The sequence below is a fragment of the Branchiostoma floridae genome, chromosome 2, assembly GCF_000003815.2.
Source record: "Branchiostoma floridae strain S238N-H82 chromosome 2, Bfl_VNyyK, whole genome shotgun sequence".
NCBI lineage: Eukaryota > Metazoa > Chordata > Leptocardii > Amphioxiformes > Branchiostomatidae > Branchiostoma > Branchiostoma floridae.
The window spans coordinates 23,207,963-23,232,285 of record NC_049980.1 but is presented as its reverse complement, the minus strand read 5'-3'; the positions used below and the strand labels follow the sequence as shown (position 1 = coordinate 23,232,285).

The 24,323-nt window shown below is 41.8% G+C and overlaps 1 protein-coding gene across 4 annotated transcripts in view; it reads left to right on the top strand.

Annotated features, from left to right (window-relative positions):
- Positions 1-24,323, top strand: part of LOC118409524 (glutamate receptor ionotropic, kainate 2-like) — a 65,335-nt gene that overhangs the window by 22,896 nt on the left and 18,116 nt on the right. For 3 of the 4 annotated variants that reach the window (XM_035810604.1, XM_035810607.1, XM_035810606.1), the window contains exon 3: positions 19,395-19,447. In XM_035810604.1, the coding sequence (XP_035666497.1) occupies positions 19,395-19,447 (53 nt within the window). Of the gene's footprint in view, positions 1-19,306; positions 19,354-19,394; positions 19,448-24,323 lie in introns of all 4 variants that reach the window. The other variant, XM_035810605.1, reaches the window with a different exon arrangement.

Sequence of the window (24,323 nt, the reverse complement as noted above, 5' to 3'; positions counted from 1 at the left end):
GCTTTCTGCTGCATCAGCGGCGGTTCTCAGACACTCAATTATCTCAAGCAGTTTTTAGTTGATACCAGTTAACTTTGTCTAGACAATTTATTGTCATATGAAAGGCTCGGTTGGACGTATCTTGTTCTTAAGTAATTGGCCGTAGCGATGATTGGCTGTGTGGTCACCTAATAGCTATCTGAAGGGGTTTTCACCATCAAGGAGGTCATCTGTCTAAAATCTGCTATAGGGAAAGTTTGACTTAGTTTATAACAAGGATCTCTGTAGGCATGTCACGCAGCATGCTGAAAGCGGCGCTCTGGTGTACTCAGGAGACACGGAACGACAGCTGGTGTAATAACTAATACATATATATCAGCAAGAAAGACTGCCTTACAGTCTCTATATCGAGTTACGGAATCAAAAGCTGTTTTTGAACTGTTAATAAGTCAGGTTTTAGGACGATCGTGCAATTTTGTAAGAGCTAGCCAGGGCTCGATCCACTTTTCTCACTGAAAGGCTTTTTTTGCACCAATCGTGACAAAGAGGAAAGATGGACCAACTTGGCCCCGTCATAAAAGTGACACCTTCACCACGTGATTACAAAACCACGTTGTGTATTTCCACGTGGATGGCTCACCAAGGTATGGTCTTCCTGAAAACAGGCAAATACTAATGATAATAATCTTTATTGCATATTCATACCCGAGGGCTAAGTGCACAAAAGGGACCACAAGTGGTCTTATGGATGTAGAGGAAAAGACTAAACTTATACATTCAATGATTTTAAACTAGGCGATATTATAAGTAATATTTTTCCTGGTCCAGCATGCCGTTCTGAATAGCATTGCCCGAGGCAATCGACTATGACAGAAGAAAATCCCTCTGCGTCTCTTACTTTCGGAGGGCGTCTGTAGTCTGCATTCAGATTAACGACAAGTAATGTAAGCCCAACATTTCTCCAGCCCATAAAGTCGTCGCTGTGCTCATGTTCACAAGAAGGACTTTCACATCGATTTTTTTCAGAAGTTGGCAATACGTGATACACAACATTGAAGTCTTCATGGTAAAAGGTCCTCCCGGGACGCCAGGCCGTGTGCTCAAGGTAGACCTTTTCATCGGTAGGATATAAGTGACCTCAGTCAAATGTCTTGCCATACCAGACGCAAGGTCGATTCATAGAGACGTATGGCACGGATGTATTCTCGAGGGAAACGGGAAAAATGCTGCGATACAATTTCTCGGGCATTGCAGTATCCATCACACACAACCAAGAGCTTCAACAATCAATTCTTGAGTTTCTCATGTTGCAAATCACTTCGAGAGGTTTGTATCAAATGTCCTTTGTTACAGGACTCCCATACAGTGGCGGTCATCAACCCCCATACTGTAATTGCCCTTCTGAATGATGATCTTAACTACCTAACAGCCTAATACTGCTGGAAGGAAGCTGTCTGATCCGTCAATGTCAGCGTCATAAAATGACGTCGTTACTGCTTTGCAGGCAGATTGTTAGGGCAGACATGGTATGCACTCTTGTTCCTCCCACTTCTGATCTGGTTTTAATGCCATCACTGACAGCAATACAGATACAGGCAAGGCAGTGGTGATAGCCTAGACAATTGCATATCAGCGTACAAACAAGTTAGAAACTCCACTTTGTCAGAGCAGCAGTAGTTCAGGAAAACATACTGGTCTTATTGTCTGGTCACAAAGCTTACAATATTTCTCTGCAGCATTCAAGGAAAACTGATCGAAAAGTAAAGAAAACACGTTCCTTTGTTGAAAGGTTAAGAAGCTATTCGTGAGTTATTGCCAAAGTTCTTATCAGCCTAGTCCCACTCCACCGTTGTCGTAGCTGATGAACACCGTGGTAATACATATGTGATTTCTCAGAAGCTTTGCCCCCAGACACAAGGGTGTTAGTGGTTTCCGAGGATGCTCCTAACCTGTGTGTGATATTGATCATGAAGATGTAATTTAATATAAAACTGAGCCGGGTACGCTTCTGTATTGATTTCGATTTCGTTCTGACCTCCGGTAAGGAAGGATGATTAAAGTGTTAGGCATGGGTAAGGCGGTGCTGGGGGCACTGGGCAAAATGTGGATCAGTGGCACCGAAGGGTTGGGATTAACGTGACTTTTCATTTATGTCTCATCCAGCATGAAGATCTTAATCTATTTAAACCCTCTATCTGATATACGTTAAGTTGCATTTTTCTATAAAACGATATATGGTGTTCCGGTTGGGGCGTTACCTGGTAATGTATTATTCCTGTGGAGGCATGGGCGCGTCAGGCCCACCGATTGGAGTAAAGGTCGATAATCCTATTTGCGGATTTTGTTCGCCTTTTGAAAAGACTCATTATGGCTGTTGGCAAGTCCATCTCGCTTGAGTAGAGGGGAAAATTGTTTTAGGATCTGGCATTTCTGCACATATATCTTTGCCAACATGGTGGAAGGTCGGCCAACGGTATATAATGTAGCGCTCTAATCCTGCACTTGTGTTAGGAGTGAGATAAATTTCCCACTATGCACTCTTCATTGCTTGCCACACAATTTATGTCTACACGGAGACCTGACTTTATCACATAGTACAATGCTGAGCGGAAGCGCAGGCGTCTTGCTGTTACACACCTCATTTTTGTGGCAATAATTCAGCCGGCCTTCAACTGGGAAGGGTTTTACTTGATATGATTCAGTGATCTGGGGAGATATTACTGGATGAGCCCACCTTCACACTACACTCTCGCAGGTAAATGTTGCGGGGCAGTAGGGAATCTCTACATCACGAAACAACCTCGTGCAACGGACAAACTGCCTGCCTTATCAGGATTCTTGTCACTTCCAGGACATTTGGGCCAATCTAGAGAATAAAGATTTTATGAACAGATTATTTTAGGGTTGGTCCTTTATGTCAATACGGCTCCAGCGATCGTGAGCTGGTTATTTAAAACATTTATGGAATACGTTCTTCCTGCTGGGATAATGGCAGAATGGGAAAAATTTAAATGGGGATTTTGTTTGGGTTAATGATCAGGATGGTCCGTTATTTTTGTACCAAAAGTGTTCTTGTTTCTTTCATGATTTGATTTAATCTTATTCGATTCTATTTCGTCGTATCTAATATTATCATTATTCTATTCAATTACACAATTCATTTTGTAAACCGCTGGCGCTGAGCTTATATGACGCTCATCCTCCGGGATGCAGGCAAACAAACACAAATCATTTCCCCGATCGTTGTGTGTGTTTGGAGGGGGTGAAAGTCCAGTACTTTCTTCAGGCAGGAACACATCAACAGCAGTGCATTATACGTTTTTTTTATCAACTTTCGATAAACAGGTAATCATGTTATGCTCTAAATACACTGGAAGCAATCAACTGTCATATCTTCAGGCAGCTGCCTCCAGCATGTCGACATAGGTTCGATACAGTTTTGCTCGGGGAGGCGGGAGGAGGCAGCCTATATTTGTCAGGGCCTGTACTAATGGATAACCTCTGCTGTCTTTAAACTGCTAACAGGATAGTAAAACTCATCTGCAAAAAGAAAAACAAAAAGCATGCAGTATGCAAACATGCATGTACCCATCTGTGATGATGCCCTTTAACAAGTGCATACCAATGATGATAGCCCTTACTCTTGTGTATATCCTTGATGGTACCAGCACCATGTGTGTATCCATGATGATACCCTTACCCATGTGCATATCTATGATGATGCCCACACCTTGCATTAATACATGATGCCCTTACCCATGTGCATATTTGTGATAACGCCATTACCCATGTGCATATCCATGATGATGTCCCTACTCATGTGCATATCCATGATAATGCCCGCACTATGTGCATATCTATGATGGTGCCCTCACCATATGCATATCCATGATGGTGCCCGTATCATCTGCGTATCTATGATAATGCCCTTACCCATTGTGCATATCTGCTAATAACGCCCTTACCCATGTGTAAATCCATGATGGTGCCCTTACCCATGTGCATATCCATGATGCCATTACCCATGTCCATATCTATGATGATTCCCTTGTCTGTGAAACTAGCCATGTAGTTATTCTGTTTTATTTTTCCTTTGATCTCCCCAAAGACAAAGCTAAGGGTGCCTATACATTATCTAATAGAAATATTCAACAAACATGGCTGACCGATGTGCCTTATGAAAACATAAATAAACGAGCCGGGTACATTTCCGACGTTTACTAGATAGGGTTACCATTCACTTCCAACTGTTTACAGGTCAATGTGTATTGGCAATTTGCAATAAGCTATATCTACTGAGAAAAGTGCAAATGACGGTAGATATGCTTATTGCTGCATTCTTGTTACTACTTACTTAATATATAGCTGCTGGAGTTTCGTCGGGTGATGCCAGTGGATGGAATGGACGGTTGTGCACCTCCCCCAGGCTATGGCCCCATTCATATTTACCTTAGCGAATTGCCAGGATCAGGTGCATGTCCCGAGAGGCATTATTTGTTCGATCTTCTAATCTTTTTTTCAGGGAATGTATTTCTTGTCACGTCCGAGAGCCTCTCAGTCTTTTAACGGGATTTTCAGCTGAGGGAATGTCCCCAATATTAGGCACATCGTCTGAAGTGGTGAAGCTAGGATTCCCCACAACAATAGCCATTCTCTATTTGTGGACTATCAGCAGCTGAGCCTCCACAGCTGACATCCGGGAAAAATGGTGCAGAATCTCTGCTGGTTAACATTCACGGCTGCATTGCCAAGTTGATCCTCCTTTCTTTGGAAGTATGAAAGCCATAATGTGGTCCGAGGAATAGTTAAGTTCTTAAGGAAAATTAATCGCTTAGTGACTAATTTTGGGAGATATTGCAAAGTCAGTGCCAGCATGCCTTGGTTGAGAAACACGAGTCCGTTTATGCTGACTGATCCTCTTGCACAATTTAGTCAGTCGTCAGGAAGTCCGTACTTCATGCTTTGAAAAGTAGAGATATCGACATGTCTAAGGCATTTAATACCGTTACGAGAACAGATGACTATGAGAAAGAGCTATAAGCCATGCTGTCTGGCCGTTTAGGCCAGATTGGTGACAGTTAGTCGTACTCTTACCCATTTACCATTCTGCAACCATAGTAATAGCATTACACCTTGATTGCTGAGGATCATCGATAAACCTTGAAGGTTATTGGAGAAAGTTTGTTATTGATTTGTCAATCATTTAGAATTATCATGGATTTGGATCAAATAGAGCTATTTGTAAGCCAAATTTCGTAATTGTGCCTAATCCTGAAAGTCCTTACGTGTAGAATGGAACTTGACTAGGTATGTCGATAGCCATTCACTCCCAACTGCTTAATATGTATTGATCTGCGATTGGCTAGTACTCGATGTGACTAATGACTCGTCCAAAGTACATTCCCAATGCCGCAGACAGTCGTGTATAGAGGTCATTCATATTTACTTCGATCATAAGCTTTAAAGTCACACTCCATCTCATTGTAATCCTGATATATCGACGAATTGTTTGCGGTGTACTCCTAAACACCTGCCGGAATCTGAGCATCAGGTTTCCGATGATTGTTCATATACATCACAACCAGGAGGATGCTGTACCGTGTTCCTTGGAGCTGTTTTCTGTCAAAGACGCCGTGTATCTTTATAAAGATAAAACTATTTCTCTGCAGGCAATCGCAAGTGAAAGACTAGAGATCATGCACAGCTTTAACGATCCTCAAACATTTTTCACATGGCCCTTTGCCAAGGTTTGCCATGTGCATGTTCATTTTCTAGGCTTAGAATTAATTGCTGCCGCCTCTGGTGCACTTCCCCATTGCTACAATCTTATTACAAAGAGATACCGCCTGTAAATCAGCTGTTTTCACTGCCAAGTCTTGATTGCCTTGATGTCCTTTGAGAGAACTCTACCGAGCCTCTATGCACGGAGCTTTGCTTCACAAATATTCGTCACGCCCAAACCGTTTACCACACAATCATCCTTCAAAATTAGCAGCAGTACTCTGAGTACGAAAACTGCATTCAGATGCTATGTTCTTCTTCAATGGACTTCTAATACAGATAACTGATGTAAATATGACAAAAGGCAAATTTGACATCTAAAGATCTACCTACAGGTGACTTTGATATCACGCTAGATATGTTTTCGTACAGAAAATACATAAAAATTGAAGATTACTGGACTAATCCATCCATCCAATCATGACAAAAGCTAGAACATCACTGAGGCAACAATATATCAAAGACCAAAATAAGATCAGCGCCAAAATGCCAGTTCTGTTTACGTTACTGTCTGATTAACAATAACTTGCTTTGGGATCAAGGGATTCCTCCCTCCACTCATTATGAATCAACCGGTCCCAATGAGTAAAAAGATTCATTAATCAGTCTCAGAGCACGAGAGAAAACACTTAACAGCAGAGACTAATTGTTTTCCAACCACAGAACAACTGTGTCCTAATAACGACGAGATGTTGTTTCAACAGAGGGGGCCTCATTAGTTCAGCTTAGACGAAGAATCATGCGCTGACTGTGCCCAGCAGCAAAATATGAATAATACGACCATATTTCATTTTATTTTATCTATTTCATTCACATGTATTTCTTGAGGGAGAAGCGCACAGTGCTATGAGAGGCCCTTTCCTCAAAAATGTCAAAAACACATTTTAAACGATAACACAATTTAACATACATAAAGCACGGTAAAGTTAACCACACCCCTTCAAAACGTTGCCAATAGTTTCACGAACAGAAGGAAACCATAGTTTGCAGTCGTTGTACGGACTAATGAATATAACGCCACATGTTATATATGTATATCCCTACGCCTGTTGACATCAATCTATTTAGAGGGGAGTTCCAAGTACAAAAAAAAACATGCCCACATTGATCTATGGTATGCATCACATCAGCACTTCTGCGTCACTCAGATTAAATTTGTCGTCTTTATTACATGCAAAGGTATGTTCCCATCAGGGACAATCTAGTAAGAGTAGTTTGTTCTATCAACAACCCAAATGCGCGCAAGATACCTTTTTCACATGGTCTGAATTGTTAGAAATATACGTCGATGAAGGCTAGACATCCAGGTAATAAGGTACACAAGGTAACAGTCACTCCAGCAATTGGATAGCATTCTGACATTGTCAGACGATCGGACATTATCCGCTCGTTCGTCATCGACTGTTAGAAATATACCCTAACGACTATGTGAGTCTCAGTACGCAATTAGTTTGTGTTTTCTGCAAATTGTGTTAGCGAGAATCGCAGCTCTGGGACATATATCACAAATATGATTTACTCAAACTTTGAAGTAAATGGACCATTATCGGGTGAGACGTTATGGTAGCAATGGTCAATTTACTCGTATTGTCGTGGTGTAAGTCTTCACTCTTCACGGATTTATTTATGCCAATGAAGAACTTGAAAGCATAAGGCCCATAGCTCTCATAAAACTTACAGACAAATGTAGTATTATCGTGGCTAGTAAGAACATTGTCTCGTCTAAATCGTGAAATATGTCAATGTCTTTGGATGCCTTATGCTGACATGAAACTGTCCACCGCGACACGCTGAAAGGTAATATTTACGCTTCCTCTGGTATCATCCTGCTAACAAAGACTTGCTGATTACCAAAAAATGCGCTTATATTTCCTATATAGCATGGTCTGTAAGTTTGTATAGGTTATAAATGGCCGAGGCTGCAAGTTTGTAAAGGTCTATTGACGGGCCCGGGAAGCTGATAGTGCACACCTGGTGGCTCGCAGCTTGGTGTCTAACCCTTAGGAACAACTTATCGGTCAGGACATATTTGTCACCCATGCCTGTCAAGGGACGCCAACATAAGCGGTGCTTCTTATATGATTAATTCTTGCAAAGTATGTTTTTCATGCGCATAGAAAGTGGCTCATTTTTTCAAGTCCCTGATAAAGCACTCTATATAGCCTCTGACTTCGGTCCGCTACTCTTTATTGTGTACTGTACCATGAACCGAAGCGATTGCACGGGGCACCATTATCAATTGCCTGGCGCAGAAAATGTACACGTGCGAGGAATACTCAGCGGGATATTCTAACGGGAATCCGCCATGGGTGTGTCACAGCTGAAGTACTTTCAGATATATCATTAGTCTCCTGTAAAGAGTTTTTGGACGGTATTTAATTGATATATTTAGGGCCGTAGGCTGAGTGCAATCAGAATTCAATCCGGCCAGAAATACAGGAAGGCGCCATTTTATGCCTTATTGTGCGCTATCTGAAATTGTACGTCTAAAATAACAGGTCATTTTACAATGGGCCATATTTCAATAATAATTGGCTGTAGCTGAGAGGATAAAATGTTGCATTTACGGGTGAGTGTCGCCCCCCTTTTCCCCTCAAATGTGGCACCCATGCAATGGTAGTCTCTAATATCGTTTGGGTCTCCTGACCTGAATTTTCAATAGCGAAATTTCAATAACGCGCAGCTGCCTGAGACGAACAGGATTTATTTGCAGTGAGGTTAATAAAAGTAGGAGGTTGTGGCATCTTAACTCGATTTAGACTTTACTACTGGACTAAGTAAATTGATGTACCGGTATATGGGATAAAAAGGCAAATATGTAGGGAGACGCTTAATCTGATTGAATCTTGCAATTGAAAGTGTCCTACTTCGGCTTGTAAATGGGTCCGACCTCTTAGCATGTAAGGCAACATTTGGGTTGCTGAAAGCTCTTCATGCATCTGAAGCAATTGGGGTCATGGACTCCATAGCGGGACATGAGCACACCTTTGTTTAGCTGACTCATCCGTGTCTTTTACAGACTCACGCCCAGTGCGGACATTAATTGTATTCCAGAACCACGCTGTAACTCTTGCCGTCCAGATATTCAAAATCATTAAACAGGGTTGATACTCACATATTCACTGTTGCTATTTGCAGATACCGCTGAGAATACAGGGAATTCAATCAGATGTAATATGAATGAACCCAGAGCTCATGTTTAGTATGCACGGAAGGCACAATCAGATCCCTTCTCCAAGGCGACGATTCGTGTTACTGGATGTGAAGGCAACTGTTCAGGGACCCAAGTTTCTGTCTCTGACGTACATGTGTGGTGACAGCTTTGAAGATGAACGAAATGGCCTGCCACGCGTGGTGTCATCGGTGTGAACGTTACCTACCTACTTACCTACTTCATTTTCTGAAGCGTCAAAATGGCTTACGTACGCGTTACTTGGGTAACTTGGTCTATCGACAAGTTATTATGTGCCGCTCTAACTTTAGATCCCTCTGTGCTGACAGGATATGGAGTGACCTCCAGAGCTTACTCCCGTCGAAATGCGACACCACGAATTTACCTTGGGGGCACGTGTGAATACTCCCCTCTGTAATTATCTAGCTCAGTGTGCTAACGCCTTCTGTAACTAGACACATCATTAATTGGCACCATGGCATTAAGGACTATGTAATTACACACGTTAAAACGACCCTTATCAACTCTCCCCGGGACTTGGCAGCAGTTAGAGCCACACACGTCTTCTAACGCGTTTAGAAGTATTACTGTGACCTACTGGACTAACCTATACTTACACAATGACAAGTGAGTCCCAGTTTTAGACGGGTGGCGTATGACAAGTATTAGCGTGACCCATGGTACTTACCAATCTAGCCTTATCAACAGAAGGTGTTTCAGTGAGCTGACTATCGATCCAGCCGCTGGTCGATACTTCTCATCACTAAGCCTAATGGATTGGAAGGTTACTGAAATTATAGACAAATTTGTCATTTGAATAAAGGATTTGAGATAAGCTACAAAATAGGCGCGATTGGCAATTCATCGTGGGAGTCTTTGGTGTGAAATTACACCCAGAGCTGCTGTGATGTTGCCTTTATTGTTACATAGTTAGGTGCTGCGTACCCATTGCATAGTTTGCTCCCATTCGGAAATTTCGATTATTAAAGCGCCATATTTCTCTACACCGTGAATTGTTCTCACTCGTGTCCTTCCACTTGTTTTAAAGGATTATGGAACTTTGCTGTGGTGATACACGCGAGAAAAGGATGTTACTTTGGAATATTGGCTAAGAAATGAACAAGTGCGTCATCTATTGGCATTATCTAAATAGATAGCGTAGACGTTTTTTTTTAAAAGAAAATTGCCCGTGACTATTTCTGCTTTACCGCCTTTGTTGCGCTCGCCTGCATCGACTACAAAGAAAGCGAGCGATTCCATCGATTGTTCTCTTGACGCCGCCCAGGAGTGTAGTAATAGGATGTAAGAATCATGAGTGTATAAAGCGTGATAGATGAATACCGGGCGGCACAGTGATATTGATATATTGGCCGTGTAGTCATCTCTTGCTTTAGTCTGAAGCCCACGAGAACAACCTCTAATCCCAGCATGAAATTACAAAGTCACCTTTGATTTATACGTTCCACAACTCAGCGCACCCTAAAACCTGTAGTGTGATAAGACACATCGCCATGGGAATCAGTACTCTCTGTTGTGCCGGGGCAGACGACAGTTGGGCCTCAGTCACGTGACACTGCAGTACTCGGGTCTCGACCTTTGCTCACCGATCGATACAAGTGGACAAGTTTACTACAGGTTCATATATCATACTTTGCCGTCATCAATCAATTGGTACGGTGCGATTATAGCTATAACAAGCACCGTGGCCGTATAAGTTATTTGAATAGATTTTTTTGGCAATTACGCAATGCTAACTTTTGGCATGATTTGTGCTCTTTTTTTCGAATTCCATTGAATGGCAAGATAATGTTGGTACCAGTATACTCCAAAGCACACTGTGTCATCTCAGTTGGGAAATGGTCTAATCACCTTAGACATTATACGCATATCCAGTTTCAATTATACATAGAATAAAATAACACAACGTTGGTTTCTTGGCATAAAATAACTCTTATTTCTAAATTCAGATTTACGTCAAGTACAGCTCTCAGCACTAGGAAACTCCAGCGCTGTGATATTCATAATATTAGTTCGAAGATCATTCCGGTGCCTGAAAGACATCAGCACTCGTTTTTCAGTGCTGAAATTTCTTAGTACTGGTGTTCCAGTGCTGTAGTGTCCCCAAACGCTCGTAAATCAAATGCAGAAGTCGAAGCTTTTGTAATTCAACACTCGGTTCCAGTGCTGACGGCAATTTCAGCACTGGGTGACCTTTGACCTGCCCCATTAATGCCCCACTGCGAGTTAAGCACTGGAACCGAGTGCTGGGACAAGCACTGGAGTTCCCGTCCTAAAGGAGCTTCAGCTCAAGAACAGAGCAATTGCACGGAAAAACAAGTGCTAAACTTTCTTCAGTCTTTCTTCATACTGATGCCACTTTGACCATTGAATCAGCACTGGAACACCGGGTGCGGCAGGCGAAGCTTTCCAAGGCTTGCTGCACTGCAAATTCTGATCTACTACTAACTCTTTGAGACAAGGAGATTGACATTTCGACCAGCTGTCATTCCTGTGGTACAATACATATAGTACATTTATACATGAAAGAGGCAATGGCCACAGATGCATTCACTCGTAGCACGTAGACTGGTGCTACAAATGAGGCGGCGCTTCCACCTCACCGCTGAACGCCGTTATGTTAATGCAATGTCGTACAGCGATTGTTCAATGACACCGCGGATGTCGGTACAGCATGTAGTCGCACACCTATTGGCCATTGCCTGACTAATCGTTCAGTATCAGACAATTGTCATACATTATTGCTCGTGTGCAATATCGCTAAGCTGCACGGGAAGTGTTTCCCAGTAGTGCTGTGTTTTTGCAATTCCTTTACACACCATGGACTTGGTCCACTGAGTCATCTTTGGCTTGCGGTGCAATATTGGCTGTTGTCAGTTCAGCATGGCTGCCGGCGGATAGAACAGTCGAAGTAATATATTCACCCAACTGGAAAGATTGGCGGTGGATTCTAAGTGGTAAAAAGGCGGTGTCATCTGCGACGCATTGGTTGTTACATACGTCAAGATCACCTGAGATCACAGTCCATTACTAGAAGCATCCCATCGGTACTGTCTGTCGCCTGACGGCTGGTGTAATTTGCCAATTTCAAATGAAGCATATTGCAATATCTTCAGTGCCTGAAACCAAACGAGCTTTGATCAACCTTGCTTGAACTTAAAGGACGCTTTGTACATGTTCCAGTGGACACCTACCCTATGGACTGTGGTCTTACGTTACACAAAATACCGTTATTTTTAAACACACCATTTTTATATACTAACATATTGTGTCTCGATCTCACAACTCCCTGCCATACAAGTAACTACAGAAACTTCAAGCAAGTCTTTAAACTTACAGTTCCAGTGGTCTTAACAAGATCAAGCTGCAAGAATAAATGGCATGTCATCCATGATTTGGAGAGTGTAACTGGTCCTGATAGGTTGTACTATGCTGTATTGTTTCTTATGAAGAGCACTTAATTAGTCAAGAAGTTTTTGATTAGTAGTGACTATTAACTTCTTTTGAATTTGCAAGTAGTCTTATCATTCCTAATCAGGAGCGACGAATTTGTAATGTAGCTATTGATTAGGGAAGACTAACAAGTCCTATAAATCCTAATTGGAGGTGACTAAGTTGTCCTATATTTCTTGATTAGGAATGCTTAATTAGCCTCACATAGTACCTAATTAGCTGTATGTAGGTATTAGGCTTGCAGATCTTAAATAGGTCTTATAGCTTTTGATTAAAGTCAGCCTGTTAGCATTATTGTTTCTGATCAGAAGTACCTAACACGTCGTTAAGCTCTTGACTCCGTACGCGTAACTAGACCTAGTCATTATCAGGGGTTCAAAATCACATATAGTTCCATTACTGATGTATCTAATATGTATCCCTGGTTATGAAAACGTGTCTCGATTTCCTGATATTTTTTACTCCTTTGTTGTGTGTAACTAGACTGTTGTTGGCAGAGCTCCACCAACAGCATGGGTCTTGGTTAGAGATGCACAAGTAGTCTCATGGTCCCTCGGCAGGCCCAGGCCATTGGACGATAGAGGAATCCTTGTCGAGAATACAGATGAGCAGAATGAGCCTGATTATTCAAGTTCACCAAGTCCCCGTTGATGGCGGCTGAGCATAGCGCTGAAGGATCCATTAGCCATGAAGTGATGATACTTCTGGGAGCAGGAGACAGGCAATTTCCTGCAGGACAGACTAGTCCTGGTCATGTTGCAAATTTTCGCTGGTACTGGAGCGCGGGCGTCATCCCTTGTGGCCTGCTAAGATCTGACATGCCGGAAAGGGCCTGCTGTGGCTTGACCGGAAAGATGACTTTGTCATTTGACTAGAATGTTCTCCATTTGTAAGCTTGTCTTGCTCTTGCCCTGCCGCTCTGAGCTGAAATCCCCATGGCTTTGTGATGAATATATCCAGCAGTTACACCACAATGTTCACCGCATATATTCAAATCACCCCAGTTTAGCAGAGTAATGGCCATAGGACACATTTATGTTTTTGCAAATGTTAGTGCCTCATACGACCCGATGACATAATTCTTATTGACTGGCAAGTATTCTACATACCCACGTCTAGATAGCGCAATTCATACCAACTTTTTACATTACACATACCTATGGTGTTTAGTCCATGATGTCATTATATCGGGTTGAGCACATCATAGTAATTTTTGTTATTAGCAACTTCCTCGTGTCAGCGTCACTGCAATAACTTTTTATCTTGTTGACTCGGGACATGTAGAGATTGTAACTTGGTTGAATACACTTTCCCATTAATTTCGATCAATGCACTCATGGCATTTTATGAGGGCTTTGACATTTCAGCTTTTATATGTCTATGTCTGAAACCTCCATTCCATGGTATCACAAGTAATAAAGCAAGCAGTTATTGTAGAAATTTATTTTCGTAAGCTCGTTAAACTCACACGTAAATGATGATAGGATCATGCTGCCAATTCCGAGTACTACATATTGAAATGCAACTAGTTTGTATTGAGTTAGCTTTGATATAAACATAAGTGATGTCAGCAATGTTCAGAAGCAGATGGTGGCTAACGTGTTGCATGATGCAATCTCATGCTTTGATTTATTCCCAGCCTTTCCAGTAGTTTGAAACTCAAGGTCGTAGCCGACTGAACACAATCGACATAAAGAGTCAGCAATCACCCGGAGTGGAGACAGGTCTGTCTAATTGGCGACGTCTCGTCGCCAAGTTTGCCAAGATAACACCTGCCGACATTTCACAAATGTGCGAAAGGGCAAAGGTGCGGACGGCGCCTTCCTCATATACCGTCCACTTAATTGCGGTCGTTCTTATCTGACTATCCGGAAATGCAATCGTTCCTGCTGATTTAGAGGAAAATTGAGTCAATAAGAACGTCCATAATGATTAGCAGTCAGAGATAAGTGTAAGCATGTAACAGTTTATAGTAGTTTTAAAACAAGCTTCATTCTCTGCGCGGGTGTGTGATGGGGCCCACTTCTAGGATTTACTTAGATCTACAGGTCGTCCGTCTTTAAATAGTCAAAATTGTAACCAGGAGTGCTACATAAATGTACTTAAAGTCCTAGTACAAGGTTCAGTTAATGGAAACTGAAGTGGTGATCCATTCTTGTCGTACGACCATTCGCCATGGCTCGGAAAGGTTTCCGGTACTGATTCCAATGTGTGTTGAAGGTTATAATTTTGGGTAGCGTTTCTATGTAATACTATGTTTGTGTAGAAGACCAGCATAAGTCAAGAACGCCATGATGGATTGTAGTGATATTCAGTATATAAGTAGGTCTTGATAATACCTGGAGATGGTTAGATTTTAGGCACCCTAGTGGCTTGTTACGGTACTGCAGCAGATGTTATGAGCTTGATATCTAGAGTTATGGACATGCCATGGTCGTGATTTTTGAGTGGTAGACGCTCTTGCGGCCGAGAAAAAGAGGTGTAGGTTTTGCAAATGAAGGTCAACTATGCATAATTAATGAGAGAATGCTATAGTGGTAGATGAAGGAAACCTCATACTTGTGTTTGAAAGTGACATTAAGGTGAACAATTGAATATAACTTATGCAAATGCAGACCTAATTTGCACGAATAAACAAAAGAATCAACTATGCCCTTCTTTCATAAGATATAACTGTCATCTTCTGACATTTGGGTGGAGGATGATCATCTGATACGATATATGTACATGAGGGCCATGTTTTTATGATTCATGATAAAACACATGATACATCGGTCATAAAATTATTTGGTGAAGGTATGGGGTCGTTGAAGTCTAGTTGGCATATAAAACGAATTTTGCTGCATAATCATATATGGGCTTCGAAAATCAGACAGAATGTATGTTTTATTTCAAAAGGATATGAATTCAAACCAGCTTAACAACGTTCGATTCCTAGTAGTTAGTACAGATCACAACAGTCTTCACAGCATGACTCCGATTCACATCGAGCGTGCTAGGATCCATCACCAAGGAGCCACAAGCTGTAAGAAGGACATTGACTGACTTGAATGTCTAGGTATCTATCGATCGATTCAACAATCCATCGGCTGGGCTGTGATTACTGCAGCTCATGCCAGTCCAGGATCAGGCTATTATTACTGTCGGCAGTGTTACACCACTACCATGACATGCCAATGGACAGATGGCAGCAGTAGCTGAGATCTGCCTGTATTATCAGACAGCTCTTGGAGAAGAGTTCATTCAAATGGCATTTCATCTGTTGGTTGAGTTCAACTTAAGGCTTAGTTGACGTGTAGGCTTAAGATCCGGAACAAAATATGTAAACATGCTGGTAGTTTGCCTGTTGAATACGAGAGTATCACTTTGACGATAGAAAGCTAGTACTGACAAAGAGACTAATAGCAGGATACACTAGGAGTCACCAGACAAATATTTTCCCGGGCGTTTAATTTTCCCCTTCATTTGAGTTCCGTAGATTACCAAAGTAATTGAACGTCAGGCTGACAACTCCTATACATGTACTCCCTGGTCCACTCTAACTGATTGACACCACTGAAAAGTTGTGATTGAAGGTATTTTGAAGAGAAATCTGCCGAGAGCGCCTTTGCAGCTATTCTGGAAAATTACAAAACATAAAGGTTAAATGAAATGGTCGTTCAGGCGCGCGAGCGAGTGGATTGGATTGTTCTTGCGATAATTAGTACTGTCTGGCCGATAAAATCACTGTCAGCTGAAATAGAAAAAAAGTTCATGAATGGAAATTGACTTCTGGTGGTGTTGGGGAAAAGGACGATGAAAAAGTTAGATGCTCATATGTACCAAAGAAAAGAATACGGATGGAAAGATTCAGACGACATTGTGAGATTGTCTTCACATACATACAAATCGCCAAGCTATCCAGAACCCCCGAACACAAAACCAACTATCAAGATGTACCCAGTTGTCTATGGCCCATACAATACATGCCTTTAAAACATGGCGCCGATGTCTATTCTATCGCTTTCGCCCCAGTCCCATGAAATAAGACATTACAAGCAATTTTTGCCCAAGTATATGGGTATCAAAAATATGCATTTCTGTGAACGATTTAGGAGTTTTTAAAACTACTAAATCTATAAAGAGGAATGTTTTTTTTTGTTTGGCTGGAATAATTGCTGCCTCCAGTAACCGAAATCAAGTTGATCACACTAGTTTCTCGGTACATACCTGTAACAATCAGTACTTGCAATCTACACCGTATAGGACAAGATATGATATGCAAATGTCTGTTTACGCCTACAAGGTCTCATCAGCAGCAGCTATCGCCCTTTTTAAGTGGTGAGTCATTCCCGTATTTAAAACCACAACACCGATTACGTCCGACAAATACTTTGGCATACGCGACGTCTGTTTTATTGACCGGAGAACGGGTTCCTGAAACAGTTTGGCAAAGTCTTTCCCGTGCTCTCATGTGTATCGCTCATCGCTGCCGTGGCCTCAGGAAGACCAATGTTGTGGCTTTGCGGTTTAGTAAATCTGATGAAATCTTTCTAGTAGGAATAATACTGTAGGTTTTTGCATGATATTTCTACCTTTGTCTCCAATATTTGGCTGCGTACTTGAACATAATAGTTCAAGCGTATGTACATAAGACCACTGGTTAGGTTCCAGCCAAATGTTGTTGCGTCGTCACTAATGCGTTCTTTGCAGGACACAAACGTTTGGTGTGGGCAGAATTAAATGCAAATTAGAACCCTTGTCTTTATGTTTTATCTGTTTTAGACAATAATTTTTTGTTGCTGATAGGTATTTTCAGACGGACAAGATTCAATGTACAAGTACCCCACATTGTACAAAGTACAAGTACCCCTCTGATTGAAGTTATCGACGTTCATTTAGTGCTGTTGAATGGGCACAATAGCTATCTTCCTGTTCGACAGCCAGGACTAAGGCTGAATCTGGTCGATACGTGATGAGTTGCCTCCGTGGAGATCCGCATCCTAAGCACAAAGGCTGTTCCACATTGACGTTCATTTATTTGGTAAGCCCTAAAGTGCGGGGGCATTTGCGTAGCCTCGGTGGCATAGGACGTCATGGCTAATCGGCTTAAGAAGAGTCACTTTAGATAAGTGCAAGGTCGTTCGATTCCAAAACGCTTTTCTGAAGTTCCGGATTTATGGATTTTTAAAAGGACGAAGAATAAACTACAAGCTGGTATTCCCCTATGTGAGAAAAGGAAATAAAGGACTATTGAACAACTCGATTCAGTTCATAAAAGTTTTGCCATGAAAGGTCATTCATAGGTCATGACATTCGATATCCAGCCGGACCGTTGACTGCTATACTATATAGTTAGATAGAGTATTCCGATTCATGCCGAAAGCGATATAATTACCACAAACGGTTCCGTGTTTACACCGCGCATTAATATTTCACTACGCTCAAAAATGACAGGCTATGTCGATAACGCTCACATCGAAAGTCATGATAACAGCTGAATTATTCATCAAGAATGGAGCTCGCAGTTTTTGCCGTTGTCCATGATAACTTTGTGATTTTTCACGACTCACACCAGCTTTTGCTTGGCCTCATCCTACCCATAAAACAATAACATATAACGATCTGGGCTTACACTTCGATATATGATTGGTGGAAAGCGTACAGGTGAAAAGAACTCAAACGACATTGACTGGTCAGGCCATCCGTACTGGCAGCGTTCTGAAAAGGAGACCCATCCTCATAAACACGTCTGCTTATTGCTATCCCGGTATGATGTTAACACCGCTAGCAGATTTAGTGTATTGTGAACCTCAAGTTCTCCAAGAGGAAATTAAAGAAAACGGTTTCATTCAAATCTTAAAGGACCACCAGATGGTGCGCGCAAGCTCAGCCTTAAGTAATGCTTCTTAATTACATACCCAAGTGTTGAGAGGATTCCCCTGGGTCCTTATTAGGTACCCGAGAAGAATGAAAAGTTGATGTATGATCCGTGAGAGTGTCGTCAATGCAGCACGCGCGGCGGGCCCCTTAATTTAGTGCATTTATTAGTGCGTCTCCATGAACGCATCATGCCCCAACAATCAAAGAACCCGCACGCCAAAGGGACCTGAGCTTTCGAGCTCCTGGGAATAATATATCTTACAGATTGTGCGTAGCTGACATTTTTGATGCGTGGCACTCAGCTTTGATGAATGGAACTTTCAAGGTCTGATATGAAGTTTTACTACAGCATATGGCCCGGGATTTAAAGGCTCTTTAGCGGATTCTATCTATACGCAAACGACTACGTCAATAAGCCTTGATTCGCAATACCATAAGTATTGTAAGCTGTGCAATAGGGAGGTTCTGTATGATGCACTCGGTCATCATCAGTTGACCTGCATAAGAGAAAACCTTTTGAGGGACAATATCAATATTGGAGCGTCAGATCAACATGTCGCAAAACGATTTTTTCTCCTCTACTGAAATGGAGCTGACAACATTAATTCCGTGTCGACTTCACACTACAACAGCCGCATTAGCTAAGGGACCCGAAGGGGCAAGAGTAAGACATAACTACAGTAGCATGTTAAGAGTATTAATAGATCATACGGTTCAGTAATAGTATTCAGAGGTATACCGTTGGTGAGAGTTCCTCATGATGTTGAAATGCCTATGTCGACAGGACGCCTACAGGAACAGTAAGGCCTGCTAGCGTGTAGCCATAACGTTACATGCATAACGATATAGTCCTTTAGGCTAAAGACAAAAGGTACTGCCTAATAAGCATGAGGTCTTCATGGCCTGGTTGAGTTGGACATTCTGATGTTTTACTCAACATTCGTTAAAGGGCTCATTTGCGCTACGCCTTATCCCAATACTCAGACAGTCTAGGCGTCTTCAACTTTTTCTGCCATTCACACTTGTCTTGTTATGTTGCAGAGGAGCGGCGATCTCGCAATGTCAATACTCGGATCGCGATAATCGAGGTGAGTTGTGCTAACATGGCGCTTGTTCTGACTTGTTGCAGCGTTGAGCCCCACGTGGCTGCGGAACAAGGTGGTAGTCATCGTGATCGTCGAGGTAGGTACCGGTCGGAACTGGTTTGATTGACTGGCTAGTACCGGTTGGAACTGGCTTGATTGACTGCCTTGTTCTGGTTATTCCAGAAGCCTTCTGCAAAAAAAAAATAACATGCCGCTGCTTAATGTAAGAATGGAGGTGAGTAGTGGCGAAAACTAACTGTGTGAGTGGTCGATAGTAACAGTTCAACCAGCATGCGCTAATTAACTGTTTGAATGGCAAGTTGTGAATGTTGAGCTTTCATCCCAAGGCGCTGTCCTCTGTCCTAACCCGACTTAACATTGTCAAGGTATGTACGTTCGCTTTTATTTGTTATATTGGCGTCTAACATTGTCTTGCCAAACATGCCTGTATCAATGTATGATCTTATGTCCCTGTCCTGTCCAACCTACTAATCTAGCTCTGTTTCTTCCGCGAAGCCATCATTTATATGTTAACGTATACAATAAGGTTAGCCTGGGTGACATCCTAGCAAGTTTATGCCGGGCATTCTATACCCCTTCTCCCTCCCTACATATTCCATGAAGGGGCGGCGTAAACTATCTAGGGCGGCACCGATGCTGCCATGATGCATCACGAAGAATAACAAGTGCATTTGCATGTATAGCAGTTCTTCGTGATGCACTGTGTATTGTATTGTCTAACTTGCCACGCATGTATGCGTATCCATTAACAACGCTTCTTGTGATGATTATCGGTGACATCTGTACGGTTTACACAACAAGATTCTTTGAATTATGAGCACATGTGATTTTCAAATAAGGCTAATACGCTGATTATTGTATCACCTCAAACATTGGTTCAAACGTTACATTTCGTATCAGAGCCTATCTGGGAATTTTATCAAGAAAAGTCTTGACATTTTGATTTCCTTACTCACTAACCAGGAATATTGCATTTCAAATGAAATGAAATCTTGCAAATGTCACACACCACATCACTAACAACTACCCAATAATGTTTTTGCTATTGCAGATACTGCATTGTCAAAACACTGATAGAACGTTCAACAAAGTTTTGTTTGATTTACAAGTTTGGAAGTTCAAGGATAAAGCTAGCATTTTCATCAAGTCTGACCAATCTACTTAAATAAAATTTTAGTTTTATGTTCCGTCCGTCTCACGTAAACTGACAAAGTTTCCATTGATATTCAAACTCACCAACTACTTTGCAAAGTCGACTTTTGAGTTTTCCCGACAAGGTGTCAGCCGAGTATTGTAGATAACTCCCAGGAGGGTTAGATAACTAAAGCCCCATTGAAACCACTGCCTTAAAATTTCGGATAACGGGTTGGAATTCAGGAGACCCCGGTGCAAATCTTCTTACTGTAACATATTGATTCATCAAAATGGACTTTACAGACTGGACTTAATAATGGTGTTGGAAGACTCTACAATCCCAGGTGACGTATAGCCGAGTCAGTCCTTTCGTCACGAGCTTTCGTTACCATTTCAATGTTACTTTTGACCACAGCAGGTTTATGTCCTTGAGCATCAAAAATAAAGAAAACTTTGGATGCTGCAGCAGGATTCTGTAGTGCATTCCTCTCATCTCGGGACATGCTGTTAGTGGTCTTGTATTCAATGCTGAATATTTGAACGAATTTCCTGCAGGATTACCAAATGTGGTCGTTTGGGATTCAACTCGCATGATTCCAATCACCATGCCAGCTGACCAGCATGGCGATATCGAGTTGACCTTGAGAATACGGTGTGCCCATACTAATCCTCTAAATCACGATGGCGCTTGCTGGGAAGATTACTGTTTTACAAAATCCAATAAAGTGCGTTTACGAAAGAACATCTACAGTACACATCGACAATGAAAATTCACGGGAAGGCTGTGCATTGCCTAATGCGAAATTTTACTCAACTGCCAAATGAATTAAGTCAATTGAAATTGCCACAGATACATGTCGTGTGGCCAGTTTTAGGAACAAATAATCACTTTAAAAAAACCCGACAAGTTCCAATTGTTTGTGACGTCATGTGTACCACGCTGTTTGCTTCGAGACCCAAAACTAAAACAAAGCAAAATTCTATAACTCGGTTATACGCAAAATGAAGATAACATTACTTTGGCACCGGTGGTACTCTAATCAAGATGATATTAATCTTTAACTTTGTGGTACAAAAAGGAAAAATGAGGCGTTCATGGATGAGAAACGTCATTGGTATTATGGATCTGTCTAATAGGGCCTTCGCACTGAAACCGAATTAGCAGGAGTTAAGCAGAACCAGCCGGAATGAACTATTTGCAAAATTTGTGCCACATTCGGGGCCATTCGGGTGGGAATTCCAAATAGACCTTATATCCCCTGCACACGAGAAGGAATGAGCCGAAATGCCGTCAGAATGATAATTCTTTTCTATAACTGGGAATTCATAGTGTATTCTAGAAATTCTCACTGCATTCCAGATATTCTTTTGGCCGCATTATGGCCGGATTTGAAGTGGCTTGCATACACTACGAATTCCCAGGATCCGGAATAGAAAATAATTTTTCATTCTGACGGCATTCCGGCTCATTCTTGCTCTCGTGTGAAGAGGCCTTAAAGGACAACCCGAAGCTTCCCGTGAATTTATCCGACTTGTGGTCCACACCCCTTGTTGTTCACATTTATTGATGTAAAATGCATCAAGAGAAGAGAAGGGCGGTTCGCAGTTTTCTGTTGTTGCTTTGCTTAGTGTTGTAGCATGATGAAGTAAAGATAGAGGCCGAGGCATTCCTTGTGGACCAATCTTCGTGGTGAAATGCAGGAGTGGAGGCAGGTGTTCCGCCGTGTCTGCTGTGTAGGTAACTTGCCGTGATGTTGAGGTGAGAAGATGATCTGCAGCAGGGGGTAAAAAAAGATATGCTATCAAATCTAATGATGCAGAGGAAGTAAAGCGGTGGCCTGTCGCCATTGCTGTGTGCGTACCTCTTGTAATGCAGAATTCTGCAAGAAGTAAATGAGGTAGCGTGAACGTCGTAGTCTTGACCCAACGTGATGTCCAAGGCCGCAGGAACCGTGATGTTTTGCAGTCCACGCTTAGGAACAGTCCACTGTGATGTGAACTACATTTAGAGGTGGAGGAGGTGATTTGCAGTCGTTGTAGGGACTATGTCGTGATGGGGCGATCAGGAGTATATTCGACGCTTTTAAGCTTAAAAGCATGCCACTGGAAGAAAGGAAATTATGTGTGGTTGTTGCCGTGTACTTACTGTGACCCACAGGGAGAAGTTGAGGAAGTGGTCTGGCGGCCTTGTTATGGTGATTGCCGTGATGGTGACAATCCTCCCTGTAGCGGCAAGGTGAAAATCCTCCCTGTAGCGACAAGGTGCCCACAGAAATGCAGTGATATAACTATGAAATAGTGCCCAAATATATGTGTGGTGCTGTGCCGCATTCCACACGACGCCCAGGTAAAGTACAAGTTTCAAAGAGAGAAAGTTAGTTGAAACAAGCATCAATAATTAACACATTCTTTACAATATTGCATGATAAACTTTGGTAATACGCCAGGTAAGCTTAAGGATGAGTCCATGTTTCATTTTGTAGTTGATGATAAATGTTCCAGAAATGGAACACGACAGGGCAATATTTCATAACCCTCTGGCGGCTCTGTTTGTTCAATTATCTTGATCGCCATTTGTTGTGATCAATGGCAGATTTATTAGGAAGTCTTTCAGCATTCCCCGGATTAGCATTATGTATTTTGTGTGAAAGTGGCTTAATCAAATACAGATTATCATTTTACTCGCAATCAACAATGATCAGCCATAAAACACCCGCGCAAAGTCATAGCACGATGTTTAATGGTGCCTGGGAAAGGGAAGATAGGTATTAAAACTGATACATAATCAGCCTCGGCTTAATGCTTAATTGCCTAAAGTTGCTCAAGTGCAATAAGTAAATAAACAAGTCATTTCTAAAGATTAGAAGGGTATGGTTCAATCAGTTTGTCTTTTTCAATTGATATTCTGTCGTATGAATAGGCTACTGTTTCGAAATTTGCATCCAGGGTTGCAAAGGTACTTGAACACGGAAGACGTGTCTGCTAATAATGACGCCGATTAATGAACTGGTAAATAACAGTCAATAAAGATTGTTGAATGATCAACATAACGCCAATTCCGTATCCAGGAGAGTCCAGTTATATGATAAAGAACTTCCTTACAGATCCGTCATCTATCACAACAAATGACGGCAACGATATCGATGATAACAGCAAAGCAAGATCTATTCTTGATTCTTGAAATATTGTCTTGTCATTTTCCACTTTGAGGATCTTCATCATTCTATCATACAATGAAACATCGGCTTATTATCAAGCATGCCTAATGAATAATAAACCTTCCCTTACCAAATTGTGAAACTCCCTTCAGGACAATATATCCATTTATTACATTCCACTTACTGTGTTGACGAAACTACCGGCCATGTTGACTGAATTTTGCCAAGAACATGACAGTTTCAGAAGATTTTTGGGTATCATTTCATTATGATATTATTACAAGAAACGGCTGTAGGTGCAATTAAGAAATCCCAAATTGAGATAATTGATGAATCCAATATTATCAATCAAATTCTCTTCCGAAACACCCAGTTCGCAGGGAGCTGCTGTCCTAATCTGTTCTGTGCTGTGGTGCATACTCCCCTCCGGGGATATTCTTTACTGTTCAATAAACATTCATGCCAATCAATTGATATGTTCTTCTCTACCACCTGTTGGATACAAGACGTTTGCTCCGAGCAAACTCAATTACCTCCCACGTCTGTGTCATTTGGTTATAGCTTTCCTTTGGTGTAAACCACATTGCGTTTTAGACGATTCAATTACTGTTGCGTTACATTAGTCAAAACTTTTACATGATCCCTCATTTAACATATAAC